Source organism: Chrysoperla carnea, chromosome 2 (genome assembly GCF_905475395.1).
Source record: "Chrysoperla carnea chromosome 2, inChrCarn1.1, whole genome shotgun sequence".
Lineage (NCBI taxonomy): Eukaryota > Metazoa > Arthropoda > Insecta > Neuroptera > Chrysopidae > Chrysoperla > Chrysoperla carnea.
Window position 1 is genome coordinate 22736158 of NC_058338.1, and position 22611 is coordinate 22758768.

Consider the following 22611-nt stretch of genomic DNA (forward strand, 5'->3'; position numbering starts at 1 on the left):
TATTTATTTTTGTAATTTGTTCGTTTATAGACAATGACAATTTCTCAATACACATATAGACGGGAAAGCTTTCTTTGCTAAAGTGTTGAAATTTTCATAGAAAAGTATTTTTTATACCAAATTTTAACAGAAATTTCAAAGTGATGTTTCTGAATGAAAATTTAACAAATCTGGAATTCGAATAGTTTTTTCGATAGCTATTACTTTCTCAAAATATTTTGCTGCTGTTGTCACTTAATTTTTTATGAAGTTCGGAAACCTACAATAAATCTAAAAAATGTTTACAATATATTCAATATTAGGGATTAAGGGATAGAGCATTTGATGGAATGCCCTTGAAAATAATCTCACTAACATTGCATTGCCATATGAGCTTTTTTGATCCAGTTATTCAATGTCAAAGCAAAATTGACACTCTTTATTTTAAATTGCAATCTGACAGTTTCTTTAGGAAAAGATCTAAAATGATTGATTGCATTTTGAAACATACCAAAACTTCCTTATGTTTTAGTCTTACCGCCATTTTGACAAAAATTGAAATATAAGTAATATCACCATAGTTTTTCTTTTTTGATAATGTTCCTAAAATATATCCCAAAAAGCGATCTAGAGAAACTCCTTTCTTCAAAATATGCGTTCATTATTCATTAAGTAAAACAAATACACTACTATCACGTATTTAGGTCGTACATCAGAACGAATACATAAACTATTAAAAAAAGACTACAAAAGATACAAAGAAGGAACTAAAAATTTGTGGAAACTTCTGAAACTGTTATGTGGAATCTGAAATTAATAACATTTGAAATATTTTATTATTTTATGAATTATTTTTGCAATTTTGTGAGTTGAATTATTCATTTTGGATTCAGGTGTTGATTTGCAATGCAAAAATAATTTATAAAAAATAAAATTTGAAATTTAAAAAAGTAAGAGTTGTTTAAATTAAAAAATTGAATGGGAAATACTAATTAGTTGCACACAGGCAATCGCATTCCAAATCGCACTAATTAGTTATGCACAGGCTATCGCATAAAAATATTTAATTAAACACGCTGATTATTTTATTTATTGATACGAGCTTTACTTTGATTTTTTTGGTATATGTTGAATCCAAATTGACCTCCTGCCAAAATTCGGTTTAGTCACAGGTAGGCCTGGCCATAGATATCTTTGAGAATAGACACAGAAACGCTAAGTTAGATATTAATTTAAACGCTTTCTCAGTATATCTGTTGTTGCTATAGATTGTTTTTATTTACTTCTCTAATTATTACATCTGACGAAGCCACAGCGAAGGGTAGCTTGGTTTAGCTAATAGTATCATAAAAATATTGTTTAATAACTTTAAAAAATTCGACTTTGGTGTTCAGTAAGACGTGTAAAATTAATATTCAATTAAATTTTGAAAAGTCGATACAAATCTATTCCAAAATTATAGGCAATTTGTTTTACATTTATGTAATATATACATAAATTTACATATTTTGTAACTTTTGCTATATACATTTTTCAAAATACAGACGTGAGCCATATTCACTGTTTCACTGCATGCAACTATATTCTAACGGTACTTCAAAAGCATAAACCATTAGAGACAATTGTGCTTTTGCAATCTTTTTTGGGGGATATATCTGTCCTGTTAAGCGAATTATTCCGAAGTTAGAAGCCAAGTTTCTAACACTTCATTTGTTGAGATCAGTTATAAAGATTATGGTTGGTCACCACAGTGGAAGAACGAAAATGGAAATATTGATATTTTAATCGTTTTTTTGGCAAAAGTCGGTAAACAATATTCATAGAAGTATATGTTTTCGAAATCTCTTTGAAAATAATGAAAATTTTGTCTTTTAATACACATTATTAATCAAAAATACTTTTTGCCATTTCGATAATTTTAGGGCAGACGACTGTCGTATTTGTTATTTTGTAATACGCCTATCTTTTGTTACCCTGACTGGCACCATGATTCTAACAACAAGACATTTATTTCGATTAGTTTAGGCTATTGTTTAGGGATCTTGGTTCACAGTGTAACAACTAAAAGGCAAATTGAATCACATATATCCCCGCTCATCGCATGAAAAAATCTGAACGAATTGTAAGATTTAAAATTTTGTAATAGTTATCTTTATGATACAACGCCATTAAAGAATATATCAGTAAAACTTATCATTTCAAGTGCTTATTGTCTTTCAGATTATCATCCCACCCGCAAGGCTTTCCTGTTTTTAATTTTTTATTGACGCACTTTAATTATTTTATTACTTAATAATTGCGAAAACATTGATGTCTATGATTAAAACTTATAATTCGTAAATGAAATTTAATTTTTAGTTAAGTGGTTGAATGTGATTGATTTGCCAATGGTTGACAATTTTTTGAAGATGAAGAACTTTTAAGCATGATTTATTTGTGAAATGATTAAAATTCATTGCCATGATGAATATATACAGAATGTTCGATTTACATCTAGGCAAATAAATATCACGAATATGGCAGAGTATACATGCGATGAATCTAAGTAAGAGGTATGATAGGTGTTATATGAAATTGCAAAAGTGACTTGTATCGTGGCTTATCTGTTGTAGTTCATCTATTCAACTAAGAAACTCCCACTCTCCAAGCGTCTTACAACTATCTCAACGAATATCGAAGCTTCAACACATGTATATATAATACCACTCACTTAGATGCATTGCTTAACGCATGTATTCTGTCTTACTCGAGATATTTATATGCCTAGATGTAAATGGAACATTCTGAATACCTTAAAATACACAAATATATAATATTTTTGTCATAACTTTATTTTGACGGGTTGACAAAGAAAAATTTTGGGTGGACAAACGTGAAAAAATCGTTGCCAAACGAATAACATCTGTATTTTGTAAAAATTCGCATTTGGGAGTGCTGATGTCAAATATTAATTTCCTTAAAATTTAACAGTGAAGATCAATCCACCCACGGGTAGTGACGTTAGAATACAAATAAATGCTGGGATTCAGTGATGACTCCATGAGAAAATTATTTACCTTAAATAACAACTAATTCAAAAATTTTTCCCGTCAAGCATCATCAAAAAATTTTCAAGTTAAATTCTTTGCAAAAAACGAGTGCAAAGGATTTTAAATATATATATTTACAAAAGTTTTAACTAATGATGAAAATTAATGATTTATTGACAGTTTAATCAATAAAAAAAAACTAATTTTAGTTTCGCTGGTGGGAGTCATAACAGAAAACATTAAAATATTATAATTAATTGTAGGGTATTCATTACTCATTTGGAATTATAATTTTATATATTTTATAATGTATGTGCTGGTAAACTGGATATTTGTTTTTGTGTTGTCTTGTATTGTTTTCAGATTTCTATTGTGTGTGCTCGACTACATAAAGAGTTATTAGTTAGTCTTTTCATGTTACAAGGTTGTTAGAACGTAGTGAAAAAACTACTTATCCAATTTTGATAAATGAATTTCCCTAATTTGCTATTAGCGAACGACAAAAAAAATTGTACTCAAGTTGTCTTTTTTTTTAATTCCAAACTTTTCTGAATTGCCTGTCCGTAAGAGCAATTGCTATCTAGTAATACAGCAAAATTGTTCTAGTATAATTGACTTGTTAATAAAAAAAAAATTATTGATAATGCATTTTATGAAAATTATCATAATTAACATATGTAAGTTGTGAAAAACTCAATGGAATAAACGTGTTGTAATGAAAAATTGTTGTAATATTACCTATGTTGTATTACTATTAGGAAATTTATATGAAGAACAATTTTATTTTTCATATTCTTCAACAACTTGATTTTAAAGTCAATGTCAAGGTTTGGTTGTTCGGATAATACCGGCTATTTAGAGGTCGTAATCTACATATACAAGGCTATATAATATACAAAATCTATGATACTTTATAGGATGGCCCATCAGTTGATATCTTTTTAAAATGGGTACTATTTCTCAAAAAAGTGTTGTGCCCAGCTTCCGCTTTAAAAAAAGTCTCATTTAACGCTTTAACAAATTTGGAAAAAAAAGACATTTCATTTCTAAAGAGATTATGTGTTTAAGCTAACTATGAGAAAGATAAGAAAAGCTATAGTGTAAAATACCACAGAGAAAGGTCTAAGTACCACAGTAAAACAATCAGTCAGGAATGAGCCACCGCCAATTTTTTTTTTGAGTTTTCTTACATTAGATGCTTCCAGTGCCTCATTTCTACCATAAATCTTTTGAAGTTAAAAAATAAATAATTAAAAAAATTAAAAACTCGACTGCGTTAAGTAAAATCTGAAAAAAAGAAACAAATCCAGTTGTTTTCATAACGACTTTAACGGGCCCATTATTAGGAATATTTTGATATATTTTAATAATTTAACTTTATAGTATGACTGTTTTGTAAGCCTTAAAATAGTATAACATAATTATGAAGGTTAAATGTAATCGATATTCTAATAATCCTATGTTTAGTTAAGAGTAGGTGTATTAATATTTATAGTTAAAACATGTCGATTTTTTATTTTCGTTGTAAAATATCTTAAGAAACGAATTTTCCTGGATTTAAACCTTTTAGACGAGGGTTTTCGATTTTTCTGGATTGTATTAATCAATATTTCTATTAGCATTATATTTTATTTTTCATTCTAATAAAAAACAATTCCTGAGAAATTTAGTATCTATCTACGAAAAATTTTTATTGGAAGCTTTCTCCGAGTTATATTATACTTTTGTGAGTTTTGAGAGAGTGTCATAGCCAACTTTTTATACGCTGCTGACTTAAGGCTTAGACTGTCTTTGAATTTATATCAAGATAAGTAATACCTACAAACTGGTAAAATTTGAGTTGTTGCCTCTAGCCAAATACCTACTTGATTTTAATTGGGAATTGTAAACAAAATTTAATAAGCGATAGATTTTAAAAAAATATTAAGCAACGTTGAACTTGTATTTTTCAAACTTCGTTTTTGAGATACAGGAATAAGGAAAAAAAAAAACTCCTTAAAAATTTGCTTACATTTTTGTCGTTTTTGACCTGCAGCTAAACTTAAAGGTTAATATGTCCATAAAAAACAATATTAGAACCTTGAAAAAGTTGTATATAATATCAAGTAAAATAATTTATTATAGGTATAGTCATGAAACACTTATGCAGGTAATTCATTGATTAAAATCAAATGTCGAAATTCAAAAATTTTTAAGCAAATGGTTATCTAGTGGATAGCCAATGGATATCAGATTACCTCCATATACAGATATAATTACATTATGAATCGTTAAATTTAATATTACGTTTGGCTTACTATTCTAATAAAATAATACTGTATAGAGACGCGACACTCGAAACTAATCCGGTATTTCAATCAATTTGTATGTTCCAATATAAAGTGCTTTATTTTAATTATGGGGAATTTTCTGGCACGTACTAGCTTTTGATAGTGTAGAATAGGATACTTTCGGTAGTAAAAAATAAATTATGAAATTTTATATAATTAAAATTTATGTAGAAATATACTTAAATAGACTATTATTTCAGTCAAAAGTACTATCATCGGAAGGCTGAGGTCAAAAGTACTTTTGCAAGTTAAAAGTACATTGCAAGTTAAAAGTAGTTTTGACCGGTAAAGATTTTTGACTGTAACATATACATGTACATTCGTTGAATAATTATAGCCGATACATTTATAACATATAAGTACTTACGTTTATATAGGGATTCAGTCGGGAACTTTCAATTTCATTGGTATAAATGTTTCGATGTTATAACTGATTTTAACTGTTATTCAAACAAGTGAAAACAAACGATGGACTGAGTTAATTGAAGAAATACTCTGTATATAGAATGTGTTGAATATCAGTACTTGCATAATATTTTTATAAATTAGATGAGTATAAAAAACCAATATAATTATGACGCCCTTTCGACCGACATTTATTTGGTTTTCACAAGATCACTAGTTGAAGCTACTCGAAAATTTTCAATTCTCTATCTTTTATAGTTTTGGAGAAAGTGGACACCAAAATTTTGTCCTAATTTGCGCCCTCACTGGTAAACAGTGACGTTGTTATGTTTCAAACAAAAGTTGTTTATTTTTTTATAAGAAACTTTTTTTATATTTAAACTTTTATTCTATCTCTAACGGCTTACAATATAGATTCTACGGATCCAAGACCTAATTGACTTATGTTGTCATTTACGAACTTAGCCTCTATTTTTACGCCCTGAGCATGCTATAAAAATTCCAGCTTGATATCGCTTTCCTTTTTTCGAGTTATCGTGTTCACAGACAGAAGGACAGACAACCAAAAATGGACTAATTAGGTGATTTTTTTTTCACTACAAGATTATGAAAACATCTAAAACACTTGCTACTTGCCTAGAACGGGTGTTTGTGAAATGATTGACCGGCAAGGCATTTATTGAATTTGGAAGATATAATGTTTGAATAATTTTTCCAATTCATGTTTTCCATGTTGAATAAGAAAACAAATAAGTTCATAGAAGTGGTGTAGCATACCTTTTTAATTCGTTCCTATTCAAAAAATTTTCTATATCTATACAGTACAATAGTAAAATTAAAAAATATAATAAAATCATTAGTATACACTTGTTCGTGTTCAGTGTGTGTCTGTGTGCATTAGAACAACAGTCCACTAATATAATCGACAATTTTTGTTGCTATATTTATTAATTATTAAAATTAAAAAAATATATTTTTATTAAATAGTCAAACTTTGCAATAAATAACATTACGTATTGTTTAGTTCAATTAAATCGACACGCTATTTAATTATAACTCTCAAATAAATTAAAAACCATAAGTATTCAATTAAATAATTGTTTTTAAATATAAACCAATCGCGAAACTATGTTTAGTGAATTAAACTATAAAAATTTAATTTGGAAAATATTTTGTTCTGTATATATTTAAAGTGCGCGGTGGTGTGTGGCGATTTGCTTGCGAAGAGGGTGCTATGGTTTAATTTTCAAATTATTAAAAATAATTATTAATTTATACTATGTTCAATAAAAGTTTTTAAACAGGTACGATTTTTATATAATCCTATAACTTTTATTTTTGGGCATAGGAAATAATAAATCATGAATTCAAAATATTAAACACGCATACAAAGCGGATTTCATAAAATAAAATATATTCAGAAAAATTTTTGAATTTAATTTTCAAATCAATCTGGGTCATTGACCCAATGAATTCCGGCTTTTTTGGATAAATATCAAATTTGATTGGATAAATATAAAAATCGAGTGAGGTGGAAATCGAATTCAGTGTATTAGGAAAGGATTTGCCAAATTTTAAAATTGGTTTTTTTTTTTTTTTTGCAAATTTTTAATTCTGAATTATACTGATTGTGAGTTACATCTAACAATTGAAACAGGTGCTTTATGAAGTCGAAAATATGTCTCCGAAGACCACATCTGTCGGATCGGTAAAACTATAGAACGCAGATTTCTTTCAGTGCATGCTTAAATTACTTCAGCTAGAAATGAAAAGTGGAGATATTGTTTTCTAAATGCAAACTTGCATATTGTGTGTAATACTTACGTCGAGTAAATTTTTATATATTCTTTTAAATCAAAATCAAAATTATTAATCCTCATCGTAAAATTACACCAATTTTGTTTTATATAATTTCTAGTTATTATCGAACACTATTTTAAATGTTATAATTATTTTAAATGTCAATATAGTTTTAAACTTTTACTAGTTGCTACAACGAACTGACGAAATTAATATGTCTTCGACCAAAGCTTATTGTCTTGCTCAGGATCGGATTTACACAAAGCGCGCACTTGGATCATGGCAAAAAATGCCGCCCTAAGTCTCTTCAGCTAGTTCTAATACAAGAAATTCCCTATACAACTTGAACTGAAGAGAATAATTCCACGATAATCTTTTTTATCGATGCTATATGCTTAAAAATGCTTCGTCACTCTTTTAGAAAGCGTTTGAACCGGATTTAAAAATTATCAATTTGGTTGAGAATATGTTTGTGAAATTCAAAGGTATAAAATTATTTCAATATATTTAACATTTTTCGTATCTAACATCAAATTAATATGTACGCAAAAATATTTTGACTTTTCATTCAATTTACTTCCTCCAAAAATTGGCACTAAGGGCACCATGGTCTCTGTGACCCAATATGTAAATCCTAGCCTGGTCTTTCAGTGCGTTTTCTTATTGATAAATACACCAACAAAAATAATTATGTAACTTAACTTTGCTTAGCTTGGCAATTTTTCCTTTAACGAATGTTTCATTTAGGCGAATTTCCCTACAAAAAATCTTTAGTAAGAAAATTAAGTTCGCAGTTATGAAATGTCGCCGTAAACCATTAATGCTCTTTTACAGGGCATACCTCGAATGATTAGAAAATCTATGGTCAAAACTTTTGCATTATGACGAAGGCTAGTGACTATATAAAAAAAAAAATATATAAATGTAATTTCTGATAGAATTTCTAAAGAATAATACTATTTCCGAAAGAAATAATAATAACAAAAATAGTTCTTTTAATTTTAAAATGATAATATGTCAGTATATATACTTCATAAACTATAATCAAGGCAAGCAGAAATTAAGTTATTGTTTTCTTTTAGTGATTGTTAATGAAATGTCAATAAAAATCAAATAAAATAGTTATTAAAGATGATGTAATTTTACAGGTGTTCTGTCGTTGATTTGAAACACACACTTAAAAACACCTACTTATAGTTCAGAATCAAAATTCTGATGAAATATGTAAAAATTTTGAATGATGTGAAAAAATATCCCCCAATATAAATTGAAAATATAAACTAATTTACATAATTTTGGAAGCAGTTGCCCGAAGCGATCTTAAATTTTTAACTTAATTCTTTCCTAATGGTATTATTTTGAAGTGTAGAATGTATGAATGCTAAAAATTTTAACGATAGTATAAAATCTATTTAAGATTGTGTCACTGTCACAAATACTTTATGTCAGTACTTTCGTGTCTTTCATGCCAAAAATTCATCGCGGTTAAGTTTCAAGTTCAAGGTATATGTAAAAAGTTTTTTCGCGGCCGGTTTATTATACCATGTGTATATGAAATATAACAAGGTATACTAAGTTTAATCCCAAGTTTTAAGCTCTTAAAAATATTGAATCACCTAATTAGATAACTCATAAATGAAAAGAGATGTCAAGCTGAAAATTTTATAGCGTACTTAGGATGTAAAAAGTAAAGTCGAGTTTGTAAATGAGCGAAATAGGTCAATTGGGTCCGTAGGACCCATCTTGTAAACCGTTAGAGATAGAACCAAAGTTTAAAAGTAAAGTAAATGTTCCTTATAAAAAAATAAACAACTTTTGTTTGAAACATTTTTTTGTAAACATCACTGTCACATGCTATAGTATGTATTATCTATGGGAATATCAGTTATGTGTGTGTGGCTATCTAAGAGTGGATATCTTTAGTTACTTACATGACGTAAATAAACAAATAATTGCATCATCAACACTTTCTTTACATGGTATTTCATCAATTAACTCACTCAATTGTTTGTTTTCACTTGTTTTTCTTAGTTTTAGTTTACAATTTTGACTTTATTTCGGTTCGATAAATGAAATTGGATTTGTTCTGATAAAACTAATAAAGTCTCTGATAAAACTAATAAGTTTTCTGATAAAACTAATAAGTTAATGAGAAAATAATTTATGTTAATGCTTTTGAAACGTAAAGGCAGCGATAAAGTTGTTACCTTGACTTAAAATAGCTGAGTGAAGATATGTATTGTCAAATGTAGTTTTACAAAAATAAATTGCTTTGGCAGTTCGGTGCTTGACGCCCTTTTAAGATTGTATTCTAGTTTAGACGCACAAAATTTTTGACATTCAAAAAATTTTATTTTGTCACATTGTCGTGGAAATACATACACGCCATATTCGGAGCATTTAAATGTAGCCTTGAAGATGACTCATAAACAATCATCACGTGGCCATAAAACATCAAAGTAGTTATTAACCAGTCACAGTGCTGGTGTAAAAGAGTAGGGAAACATGCAAATTTGAAGATGAAGGTTTCATCTACTTATACTAAAAGTTATTATTAAAATTTTACGCAGTAAGCGACAATTGTGAAGAAATTTTCAAACCTCTTCTATTACCTACGGAAGCCTGAATGGCTCACTGTCAATTTATGAGAAAGTGGCGCTACACGGGGCTAGTTACGAATTCTGGTTGTGAAACGAAGTATAGTATACAAACAAATAAATTTTTGGAAGCTTAAAGCTCATTTTTCCTTTATAAAAAAACATTTAAAAAAAATTATTGATGAGAATAGTATAATTTCTTTAGCAGTAGTAATTTTATAAAAAAAAAACCATAATCACTGTAGTTAAATGAAAATTTTAAACGGAAATGAATTATTAAAAATTACCAACATGGATAAATAATCAATTGCAAGAAAAATAAACAAAAATATAATTGTAGAGATTTGTAATTTTACGATTAAGTTTTCTTCCTCTATTTAACTGTACAGTATGTCCCAGAATATCTTTGCCACCTTTTAATAAGGTCTTTCTTTTAAGGCTGTTCGTATCAAAGTTGAGCATCTTGGATTAAAGGTTGGTTTAAAGGGTCAGTTAAAAATATACTCGATTTCGTTACAAGAAGAAAAATTTAAATTAGAAAGTTGTTCTTTATCAAAAGGTAATAACTATTTTTTGAAACATTTTATTAAATATGAATGATTCGGCAGGAATTGATTGTAAAAATTTATCTTTACTTATCTTCTAGGTAAGCCATTCTGCATTACGTCTAAACATGTCTAGCAGTTTTGTTAAACGTAGCGGAATGGTATTCGAGTTGAACGTTGCACACTGGAGTATTTATACCAAATTTCTGGTCAAAAGTCAGAAAACTCAACTCTTTTGTTTTGCATTGAAAGTAGTTTTTTGGTGTTGTTAGCTAACCACTCCGGTAATCCATCTGCAAAATATACAAACTATGATGTAATTAAAAAATAAGGTGTGTTCGATTCGGTAATACCTATATAGTATCTGACTCATTGTAAGTTAGAGAACGATGTTTGAGGATGGTATATAGAGTAGTAAATTTTAATCAGAATAATTCTTTAATAGTTTGGTTGCATAATTCGTATATTTCTTCTATGTGAGATTTTTGGTCAAGGAACATCTTGAGTTGATATTTAGATAGCCTATTATAAGAAGGCTATTATATTCCTCCAAGATACAAATCATAAAGAGGAACATTATTTTGAATGCATGTTAGTTTAAAACTAAGGAAATTCCTGCCGTAATATTGTGGCTAAAGATTTAAATAAATAAAAAATTATTAGTGAAATTCTGTACAATCCCTTCATTTTCGAAAAGATTTTTCAACCAAAAATATTTGGTTTTATTACAAAGAACAACTGTCTGATTTAATGTGTATCTCTATGAGCTGGATTTCGGGAAAAAATTGACCCGTATCTAAAAAATGCCACTCTGTATGACGCAAAATTTCAAATCGATATTCCTACAAATAACAAAAATATGAGGATGTCTTCATCTTAAATGCGACACAGTGTGTGCTGGTGGTTTAAAAAATCTTGTATATGTAATTAGGTACTCTATTCGTCTTTGAAACTATTCAAATTCACAATAAACAACATTATCATTTAGCTAATTTAAAAAAATGTAATTTGATAACATGCACATCGATTTTGCTTGCTTGAATATAAAACAACGTATAATGAAATGTTGCCCTAGTAATATTTTTTGAAAATGAAATTTATTAAAACACACTCACGTATTCAAATACTAAACACGTGTGTATTTCATAAATTGGTTTCCAGACAGCAAATTTTCAATAAATTTGAGAATAGAATAAATTATTTACAAAGTTTTAAAAAAAATATTTCTATTGAATAGATAAGATATCGCTGTGACTGATTGAAATAATTTTCTCATGACAAGTACACAATATTACGTAGTCGTACTGTTCCAAAAACATGTGTATATTATCCAAAATAATCTACACTAATCTACAATAATTATATAAAGGACAGACTGTTTTTCACCGACTTCAAAATGAGAAGGTTCTCGAAATTCGACTGGCCCAGTTTTGACGATGGCATCCATGAGAAAATCATATGAGTTTTAAATTTGAATTGAGTATGTGCGTGACAAATGGACGAATAACTCAATATCCCGCCTTAGTGTACTTCAGATCCACTAAATATCACAACATAAAAAACTTAAAAGAAAAAAAGAAAACCGACTTCGAAAAAAAAACTATTCCAAAACAAAATAATATGCACTAAAAAGTAAAAAAATTATGATAATATAATGTAGTTACATTTATTATTATTTTTGGAGTCGGTGTCAGCCAAGTTAATGTCGCACACTGTTCTGTCACAGTTGTTTCATTGGCTGACACCGACTTTTTAGTGTATATTAATTTGTTTTGGAATAGTTTTTTTTCGAAGTCGGTTTTCTTTTTGTTAAAGTTTTTTAATTTTCTTTTAATATAAAGCTACATTATCAGCGACTAGCATGGGCTATATCTTATTTTCTAAAAATTAGAAATCTCTACGAAAATTGAAAAAATGTAAGCCAACCTCTCAAAAATTTGCCTATAAAAAAAGTCATTCCCGCACCAAATAAAACCCATAACATTGTGATGAACAGGTGGTGGATAAACATTCTGCTTTTTTATTTTTTAAATTATTTATTATTATTAAATTATTTATTTAGACGTGTTTATACATCAATAAAACTTCATAAAAAATATGTCTCATGTAGTTATCAGATGTGTGAAATTCGTCCTTATACCGTCTCCTTTACTATCAGGAATTATAACAGCGATGAGTGCATGATAGTCTAAACTAAGAGTCAGTTTCAATCTTAAATAGCTTGGCATGTTCCCGATCACTCTGTATACATTTTTTATTCAATTTCAGAGAATTTTAATGATTTGTAATATGTTTTTATAAAAATAATAATAATATTAATTATACATTTAAATTATTTATATATATATTATTAAACAGTTTTATTTTATAAAAAATTGAAACCCTTAATGAAAATGTCATTTTAATTAATAACAATCTCAGAAATAATAGATTCTATTTTTAGAATTTGATTCATACATTTTTTTTCCACAATTTAATATAGTCATTGCCCAATTAAAATTTGCCTTGAACATAATTTTTTTTAGTAAGTCTTAATTTGAAAATAATTAATACAATTTAATCTAAGCAATGTCTGAGTACCCCCGCTGAACTTGGCTACTCGTCATGAAATCTTTTAAAAAAGGGTCTTAAAAAACCTTTCTTTTTCATTTTATTCCCGAAATATTTCAAGATCCGTGGCAAAAAATTAAAGAATTTTGTTACTAATCTACCCCAAATAATACAGGACTTATTAATTGGGCTGATGATCGCTCCAATTAGATACTTAGACATTCTTCCAAATTGAGTTATAAAGTATACAATTAGAAATTTGTAACTAAACTTAAACTTAAGATTATGCTTAATGATACATATTTATAGTAATTAATAAGAAAAATATAATCTTTAAAAGAAAATTCACATGGGACGATAATACCTAATAACAATAATTATCGCTTTGAAATTTTCAAGTACAAATATTGGCATTGTAACTACGAGTATATTTATTTTTAATATTATTAGACTAGTCAGTAAAACATTTTCATATGGTATGGATTGAACATTGATTGTGAGATACAACTTATTGTGTTCTAAGTTTATTGTAGAACAAGTGCAGTTAAATTGTTATTATCCTGACCCGTCTTTTAACACTTTAGTTCGAATTAGACGCATGAGTTGCAAAACTATCGTTTTTTTAAGAATGTGAATTAAGTTCTCCATTTACAATTAACTTTGCACGATTTTCGGAGTAAGTCGCTACACGCTAATCCATGCAACGGAAAATAGCACGTAAATGGTAATTTTAGTGCGAAAATTAAATATGGTGCTCGCATTAGGAAATTAGCCATTTGTTAAACGAAAAACAGTGCGGAAAGAAATTAATTTTCCGATATGTGTTCTTGTCATATTAGCTCCTAAACGAATGAACCGATTTTGTTTTTTTGTTTCTTTGAAAGGTAATTTCAAACGATTTTGACTTTGTTTGTTTGTTTAAGGAAATCTGCTCAGTCGTTTGAAGTTCAATTCAACATTGAAACATTGCCAAAAACACTATTGTAATTAATCGAAAAGAAACACGCTAAATACAGAAAAATGCTTTAGCCAAAAGTTTTCAAGGGCAAATTGAGGACATTCATCGGTGTCCATGATTTTGACCTATAATTACCGCTAAACTTTGAACGTATTTTCTTTCGATAAAATGCAATAATGACATATTTTTAATCCACTTTTCTTCCGAAAGCTTACATTTTTCGAAAAATTAATTTGAGCAAATATTTATTTTTTTAATGAGGAACACCTTTCTAATTTAAGGTGTTATTCTATCTCTAAGTTTAGAATCTAGATTGGCTATTAAACAACCCGAAGAACTTGATCCAATCTGATGTCAGAACACGATGTCCTCCATCAAACTCTCTCTATAATATTTATTATGACATTAATGATACAAATAAAGCGTGAAAGCCTAAATAAATAATTTGTTCGCTGAATTCGGTTTTGCACGTATCGAATATCATTTTTATGAACAAAATTGTGTATTTTTTGCTCTAACGACTGGTTTAAAAATTTTCTTTGTTATATTTAAATATTTCAAGAATATTTTGGCAGAAAGTATTATTTTGTTCAGAATGATGTAGGTACTTCATCATTGTTAACAAGGGACATGTGATCTTTATGCGTTTGTTTACGAGTGATGTATTATTAATTGTATAACCTGGCTTACGCACAATGTTCCTCGTGTAAGGAAGTTATTCATCAATAAATTTCATTGATTAGAAATGTTAAAAAATTGTGCTTGCTTTTATGTGTATGTGTAAATAAATATATTTTCTAAGATTTAATAGAAGGGCATAGAATTACCTTTTATTGAAATTGCTTATAAAATAAATGGATCAGATTGATAAGAAATTTGAATCGCCAAGACTGCAGGTCTAAGTACCTATACTGTAAGGGGTTCTAAGGATTTCGAAACGTAATACCTCAAACTGTGAGTAAAAATATGTCTAAAAGCTTTTTTCTGATAAAGTTTAAGAATTTCGTTTTAGTTTGAGATTATCTCTGCCAAGTCAAGAATATATTAATCTAACTAACCTGTTTAACATTGACGTGAACTTATTTCAGACACTGTGAAATTTGACAATTCTTTTTAAATGTTTCTTGTCGTAGATAGCCAATAGGGGTGAAAAATAAATTATGAAATTTGATAAAAATTAAAAATGTAGCAATATACTTAAATATTCTGATTTTGAGTTATAAACCACATTATTGCTTTATTATATTAAAATTAAAAGTCGTAATTTTTAATCTGTATATCAAGTGACTTAAAACACGAGTCGTCATAATGTGACCTCATATAGGCAAAAATAAAATGCATTATTTTTTATAGTACATATAACTTCTTAACTATTAGATTTTGGATAACAGTATAATGCACTTTCAACTTTAAATTGTCGTTTTCTTGGACAAAGCTCTTAAAGCATGTCCATCGAATAACAGGCTATCAGTATATCAGCAAAACAATGTCCAACATTTACAAAATTTTCAAATTCATTAAGAGTTAGAATAAAATTAAATATCTATTAAAAAACATTAAACTAAAGGTCTAGAGGTGTTTCATTAATAAAAATATTAATTTTTTAACTTACTTTTCATATTTATTAAGACAAGCCCATTTTAAAACTGTAAATTTAACAGAATTACAGAATGTTAATTTTATGTTATAGTGATAGCAGTAACGAATATTACAATGACATTGAAGATTGAACCGGGTTTTACTTATTTGGCCATGAAAAATACAATCGATAATTCTAATATTTTAATAGTAAGCCGCACCCATGATTCCAATTTCCATTCACGCAAATTTTAAACGTAAACTACGTAATATGTATTACAAAATTTTTCAAAAAAGTTATTTTGGGGATAGTTTTTCATGTTTTTCTAGCCTCTAAATAGAATTCAATATTTTTTAACCATGTCTACTTCAAATTTAAGCCAAAACGAACATTCAAGAATGCAGACTTCCGTTTCGAAGAATGCAGACTGTCTAAAGAAATTAAAATTTGTTTCTTACTTTGTTTGGGAACAATGCTCACGGCTGGCAGGCCCGTTTCAACTAGTTTGACCTAAAACCAAAAAATGATTGCCATAAGATCCTTGGCCTAAACACTTATAACTGTTAATAGTTGTATCCTGATAATTTTCGTTTTTTTTCCAGATTAGCTTAATTTCAAATGATCAACAATATGAAATCTATCTCAGGGTCAACGAAACATGTACCACCCGAAGGGGGGTGGGGCTGGATGACAGTGTTATCTGTAGTAATATGTAATGTAAGTAAAAAATTTATTTAACATAATTTGATTTGATTAAAAAGTTTGATGAAATGATTGTAATGAAATTGTAATCTGATGGTTTGATGAAGTTCATGAAATGATTGAAGACTAACCTGCGTCAAAATATGTTTAAGACACTGAAACTTAAGGTACTATTTTGCATATGGAAACGATATTTTCTAATTTAATTGCTTTTGCCATTTGACTAAGGAACCCTAAAATCGTTGACTAAAATATTTGCATAGTCTATTATGATGTCGAATTTTATCACATGTTCTCTAGTACTATTTTGTAAATAAATAATTTATAACACAACTGTATTAATTATGTAAATATCATAAAATTATAGTGTTTTTAAATTATAATAACCTTTTTATAATTATACCGCTTTGATTTACAATTTATAAGTAGTAATTATTATTTATCAGCGGAAAGGTGGTAAAACACATATATGGTAACACAATGGATTTTATAGCCTAAGGCTGTCCTTCGTGGATAGCCAATATAACCTATCCTAACCTAATTATTATTACGTATGTTCAATCGAGTCCATATTTTCTGCCGAAATGAAATCGATATTTTGGTTTTGTAAATTGAAATTAAGGCTTGTACAAATACTCAGTTTGAATAAGTTTTTGATCTATATTTTCAAAAATATAATTTTTATTAAAATTTTTAATTTAAAACTGAAAAAGGAATGACTATCAAATATGGTGGAAGCCATGGGAAAGTCAGGTCATGGTTACCATAAAGATTCATTGTCAACCGGTTTACATTTGTTATTCGTATTCTTCCCAGCAAACCTTTTAATTTGATACCCACACCATAGGAGTGCTTAAAAAATAATAAGCCTACCATTCTGTCCCCCACATTGTATTTCGAACGACCTCACATGGCCCCGCTGTTATCCAAACTAAATGTGCATACAAACTTTCAGCTCAATTGTTTGATGATAACGGCTTTAAAATTCAATTTCAAGATTTTATCCGAACAAACGTACACTAGCTTACATAAAACAAACATTGAAAGTTAAATAAAAGCTTGTAAAAATAATTTCTATTGTTTCAGATTGCCGCCGTTCCACCAATGACATTTTTCGGTTTTATATTTAAGGGCATATCAGATGAATTACATTTACCAATGATGCAAATAGCATTAATTATAACAACAAATATTAGTTTAGGTTTAATTTTAAATGTGATAATTGTACCAATAATTAAAAAGAATACATCGTGTCGACGTAAAATAGGATTCGTAGGCGCAATTATGGTAGTTTTAAGTTATATTGGTGTTGCATATTCGCAACAACTTTTACATGTGATATTATCATTTAGTATATGCATGGGTGAGTAAGTATAAATTTGTTTTAAAATTTTTAATAATTTTTTTAGAAAAAGGAGGGTCTAAACGTAGGTATACACTGGGACTCATTGTCCTCTCATATACGTTCTTCTCCGAGCTTATATTTTTTTTTGTATTAATGTATCCTGCGACCAAATTAGAAAATGAACTACAAAAAACTACGAAAATAGACAAACTGGTTACGATATTATCTAACCTGATGCTAGATTATGTCTCTTGTTATTCGTTGCTCGGCTTCGGGACTGGCCGCAGAATTAAGTGGAAAAAAACCTAAGTGTTCTCTTGGAATTTAATCAAAAATTGTAAAATTTGAAACTAAACCTTTTCTTTCTATCAACTATTACTCATTTTCCACAAGTTTATCGAGTCTTTCGATTTATTACAAAGACATTTTTGTAACGATATTTAACAAGAGAATTTTCGTAAAATATTATCAGTCATACGATCCTACAAACTAAGTCCTATAAACTAAGCATTAGAATATATCTTTCAGGCACGTTCTATGTACAAAATTTATAAATTTGTAAATTAAACATAGCACATCCTAAGTAACATATGAGTAAACATTTGTTTTTGCAACTCATTGAAAATTGCTTTGAAGATTGTTTAAGTTGTTTAATACATGGTCAATATTTACTCAAATCAATTGAATTAAATTAGTTACCCGTGAACTGAATTAACACATACCTAAACTAAAAAAAAAGAAGAAATTTTAGTGTTACAACTTTTAATATATGAATGGTAGACTTTATAATACAGTGTGTTCATTTCAAAAGTATTCACCCTTAATAACTCTTAACCTGGTGTGATTTATTGTCTTGAGTGAAAATACGTCAATTGCCTAATAATTTGCCTAATTTATTATACATCATTTGAAATTTGTAGTCTTTTTTAAGAACTAATCGATCGATTTAATTTTTGGATCAGGGTTGAATAGAGAATTTTATGCCCTTTCAAATAATGTATAACAAATTAGAGGGTGTCATTTGAAATTTTAAAGTTGGTGTGGCCAGGAGTGAAGGGATGAAACCTAAAATTTTCGAGGTACCATTTTTGAACTTTCCCCTCGATATCTAAATCGACGTGTTATCACTCAAAACCATAATCACATCATCCCAAAGCTTGTTAAGGGCGACTTTTGAAATTAACACACTGTATACCAAATTCAATATAAACAGTCCAGTAGTAAAAACTGGTGCTAAAGATGCACTTTCATTATAAAAAGTTTACATGGGTCCAGAAATTTTCATACGTAGATCCATATTGATAACAAAGTTTGCGAAGAGTCGATACAAATTTAATAAATTGACTATTTCAATTAATTTAAAAGATAAATGAAACATAAACTATAGTACTATATATTTGAAACAATAAAGATGATTTTAAGATTTGTTTTTATTTCATCGAAACTCAAAAGTTTTTCGTGTTAAAAATGCATGGATACAATAATTTTATATTCTAAAACAGATTTTACTATAGCGTTATCGGAGAAAAGTGGCCTCATGGCTGATGTGACGTCTTTTAAATAATTCGTGCCACAGTACTGATTTTATTAGTTTATAATAGATTACAAACAAATTTTTTTTAAAATACAAAATATAAAATAACTATAAAATTCTCTCGTTCAAATTAAAAGACAATTTAACCACGAGAGCGAAAGCTTAGTTTTATTCTGAAAAAATAATTGATTTTTTTTAGCAATCGGAGTAAAATTTATAACAACTGCATCAAATGAAACAATGAAATCGTATTTTGTGAAAACTCGAAGAAAAGTAAATAAGATTACACTTTTAAGTACAGCATTGGGTGCTATAATTATGGCTCAATTAATGGCCTATTTACTTACAGTATTAAATTCTAGATTAACAATGTTAATTATAAGTGGAGTATCATTAAGTTTAATTTTGGCGGCATTATTTTTAAGCAATGTTAAGTTTCATTTAGTCGAGGAGATTATCGATCAAGAAATGGAAACATTTGTTGTTCCAAATCATGAAAATAATGATGGTATTAAAAATGGAAACAGCGAAAATAAATCCCGTGGTAAGCTTACATTTAAATTTTTTATATAGATACAAATCAAACACGAAGCTGTTATATCTCGACAACTATAACTAGACGAACGGAATTTTTGAATGTAAAAAGTACTGACATCAAATTCAAGGCCTTGAATTTTTTTTTGTTTTGATGTTATATTTTATAAAATCAGTAAAAAATTATGAACAGATAAATCATTGTTTAAATTATTTTGTACAAACATTAATTATCAAAATTTCCAGTTTTTTAATATTAATAAAAAAAATTCGTAAAAAGGAGCTGCGTTAGCGAAGCAAATGCCCTCAAAGATGGAAAAAAAACAAATTTTTCTTAAAATTGAATATTTAATTTTTTTCAAGAATTTTCATTTCGAAAACTAAGCGCCTAGAAAAAAAAATGAGAGTAAATTTTGTACCTTAAGTATAACCCTCCTCCACTATTTCTTTATCGATCGATTTTTCTAATTAACAAACTTGACCTTTCAAATACTAAAACTCTTCTTGATACCAAATTTTATTCAAATCGGATTTAATTTGTGACCGTAAGAGAGGGTACAGACGCATTTCAACATCTATTAAGTTGGATCGATGCACATTTGAGGAAATTTTTTCAAAATTCCATCATTAGCACAAAAGCAATAACTCCATTTCCTTCGGAAATTCGCAAATAATTCAAGTCTTATTTTTCTTACCTTCTTCCATAACAGACTTCTGTCTAAAAATAGGTAATATTAAGTAATAGCTAAATACATTATCCTGACCATGAAACGTAAAAATGGGTTGAAAATTTCGATTTGGTTTTTCAAATCGATTACAACATTACTGAAAAGTTTATAATAATTTTAATCCACGTTAATGAATATGTTGTAGTGAATTTTACAACTTATACCTAATCTGTTACTAATAGAATGAATTATGTTTCAGTGAATGGAATCCATAAATTGACAACTTCGAATGATAAAATTGATAAAAACGAAGTAAAATCATTAATAAATTCCAAAAATAAATATATAATTGTGCCATCTCGAAATATTAATGGCAAAGATAAAAATTTCGATATTGCTAATATAAGTTTATCACAAGAAAATGTTGAAGATACAAAGAAAGGAGAACCAAAACGTCGTAATATTTATGTAAAACTATTAACGAATCCATTATATGTTTGTGTTGCAATCGGAGTTATACTAAATACATTGGCTGAAAGTCTTTTTGGTGCTTTATTACCATTTATGTTGTTTCAATTTAAATTTTCTGCAATGGATGTTGGTACGGGAATAGCGTGTTTTGCAACAGCCATGGTTGTTATGAAATATGTTGCAGTCTATTTTCGACCCAAAAAGAATATTCCACCAAGAATAGTTTGTATTTTAGCTATTGTGTTTTTAATTGCTGCTCGAGTAGGTAAGTTAAATTTTACCTTGGCTGCAAATCACAGCATTATACGCGTATAATTATGCTAATAATTCAACATCTGTTTTACTTAATATTATAATCCTTATTAGCGACCCCGAAAACCTCTGGGTATACTTTTTCTGGCCAATTTTGTCGAATATTTACATAATGTTGCTGTTTTGAACCAGCGGGAGGCGATTACCTTGTTAGGAGTGTATATCAGAATTCTGACTTCGAAATTGTGATCAGCGACCTCGAAAATCCCCGTGTATACTCTTTTGGCCAACTTTGTTAAATATTTTCAAAGTTTTAAAATTTTCAAAAATCATCTCAGAAATATATTCCAATAATTGAACATTAAAAAAATGGCCCCATAGATTGAGATACAAAAAAACTATTCATTTTTTGTCTGAAATGATTTTTGTTCATTTACAGGTATCAGTTTGGGATTTTTAAGCAATTATAGAAATTTATTGACAGCAGCTATCGTTATTGGATCTGCAAAAGGCTTCCTTTTAGGATATATTGAAGAAACGATTACCGAAATAATACCTCCAGAAGAAGAAGATCATGCAATGAATATTATAAATTTTACTAGCGGAATTTTGCTATTTATTATTGGTCCAGCTGCAGGTAATAAATTAATAATTAGCCATAATAGATTAAAAAGGCTCACAGACATTTGAAAATAATTTGTTAATTGAGAAAAATTGTTCTTGTGATAGATTGTGATTCGTGATAGCCCTTATTTGAAAAACATCAATCACAGTAATTGGTAATCGCGATAGACTGTTTTAGTAGCCTTAAGTGTAAACAAAGTCACAAGGCTCTTGAATTGGCTAATCCATACGTCAACACGTAGGGGAAGTTAATATATTTATCACTAAAAAATTTCAATTCTTATTCTTATCAAACATATTCTTATCAAAGTAAAAAGGAGTGGGTAAAATTCAATTTGACAGTATTTTTTAGCAATCACTCACAAAAATTAATGTACCTTCACATAATCATTCAGAATTATTAAAAAACTGTTAAAGAAAATGATTCAACAAGCTTGTTTTGCCTACGCTGTAATAATAATAATTTTTTTTTTTTTTTTTTGATAGGCTATTCAAGAGATTTCACCGGAAAATATCAAACAGTTATGTTGGGTATAAACGGTTTGAACTCAGCTGTAATTTTATTATGGACAATACAACTTTTATTATCGGCATGCATTGAATTATGTAAAGTAACCAGAAATTATCATGGAAGAAATTCTCAAAATAATAATGTAACATCATAATTCAGCAAAACTGTCTATACAGTCGCTCAATTTTAGTGGTATTA

General features: G+C 28.3%; 1 protein-coding gene across 4 annotated transcripts; it reads left to right on the top strand.

Moving 5' to 3' along the window:
* The first annotated feature begins 6869 nt into the window (after positions 1 to 6869).
* On the top strand, positions 6870 to 22611 carry LOC123292065 (monocarboxylate transporter 14-like). 4 transcript variants are annotated; one of them, XM_044872577.1, is made up of 7 exons: positions 6870 to 7047; positions 16375 to 16489; positions 17561 to 17837; positions 19553 to 19897; positions 20815 to 21291; positions 21718 to 21915; positions 22389 to 22611. In XM_044872577.1, the coding sequence occupies exons 2-7, from the start codon at positions 16391 to 16393 to the stop codon at positions 22565 to 22567; spliced, it is 1575 nt and encodes a 524-aa protein (XP_044728512.1). In that variant the 5' UTR covers positions 6870 to 7047; positions 16375 to 16390; the 3' UTR covers positions 22568 to 22611. The 4 variants fall into 4 exon arrangements, with proteins under 4 accessions (XP_044728512.1, XP_044728515.1, XP_044728513.1 ...); XM_044872580.1 differs by lacking the exon at positions 6870 to 7047 and adding an exon at positions 14947 to 14967; XM_044872578.1 differs by lacking the exon at positions 6870 to 7047 and adding an exon at positions 14975 to 15161.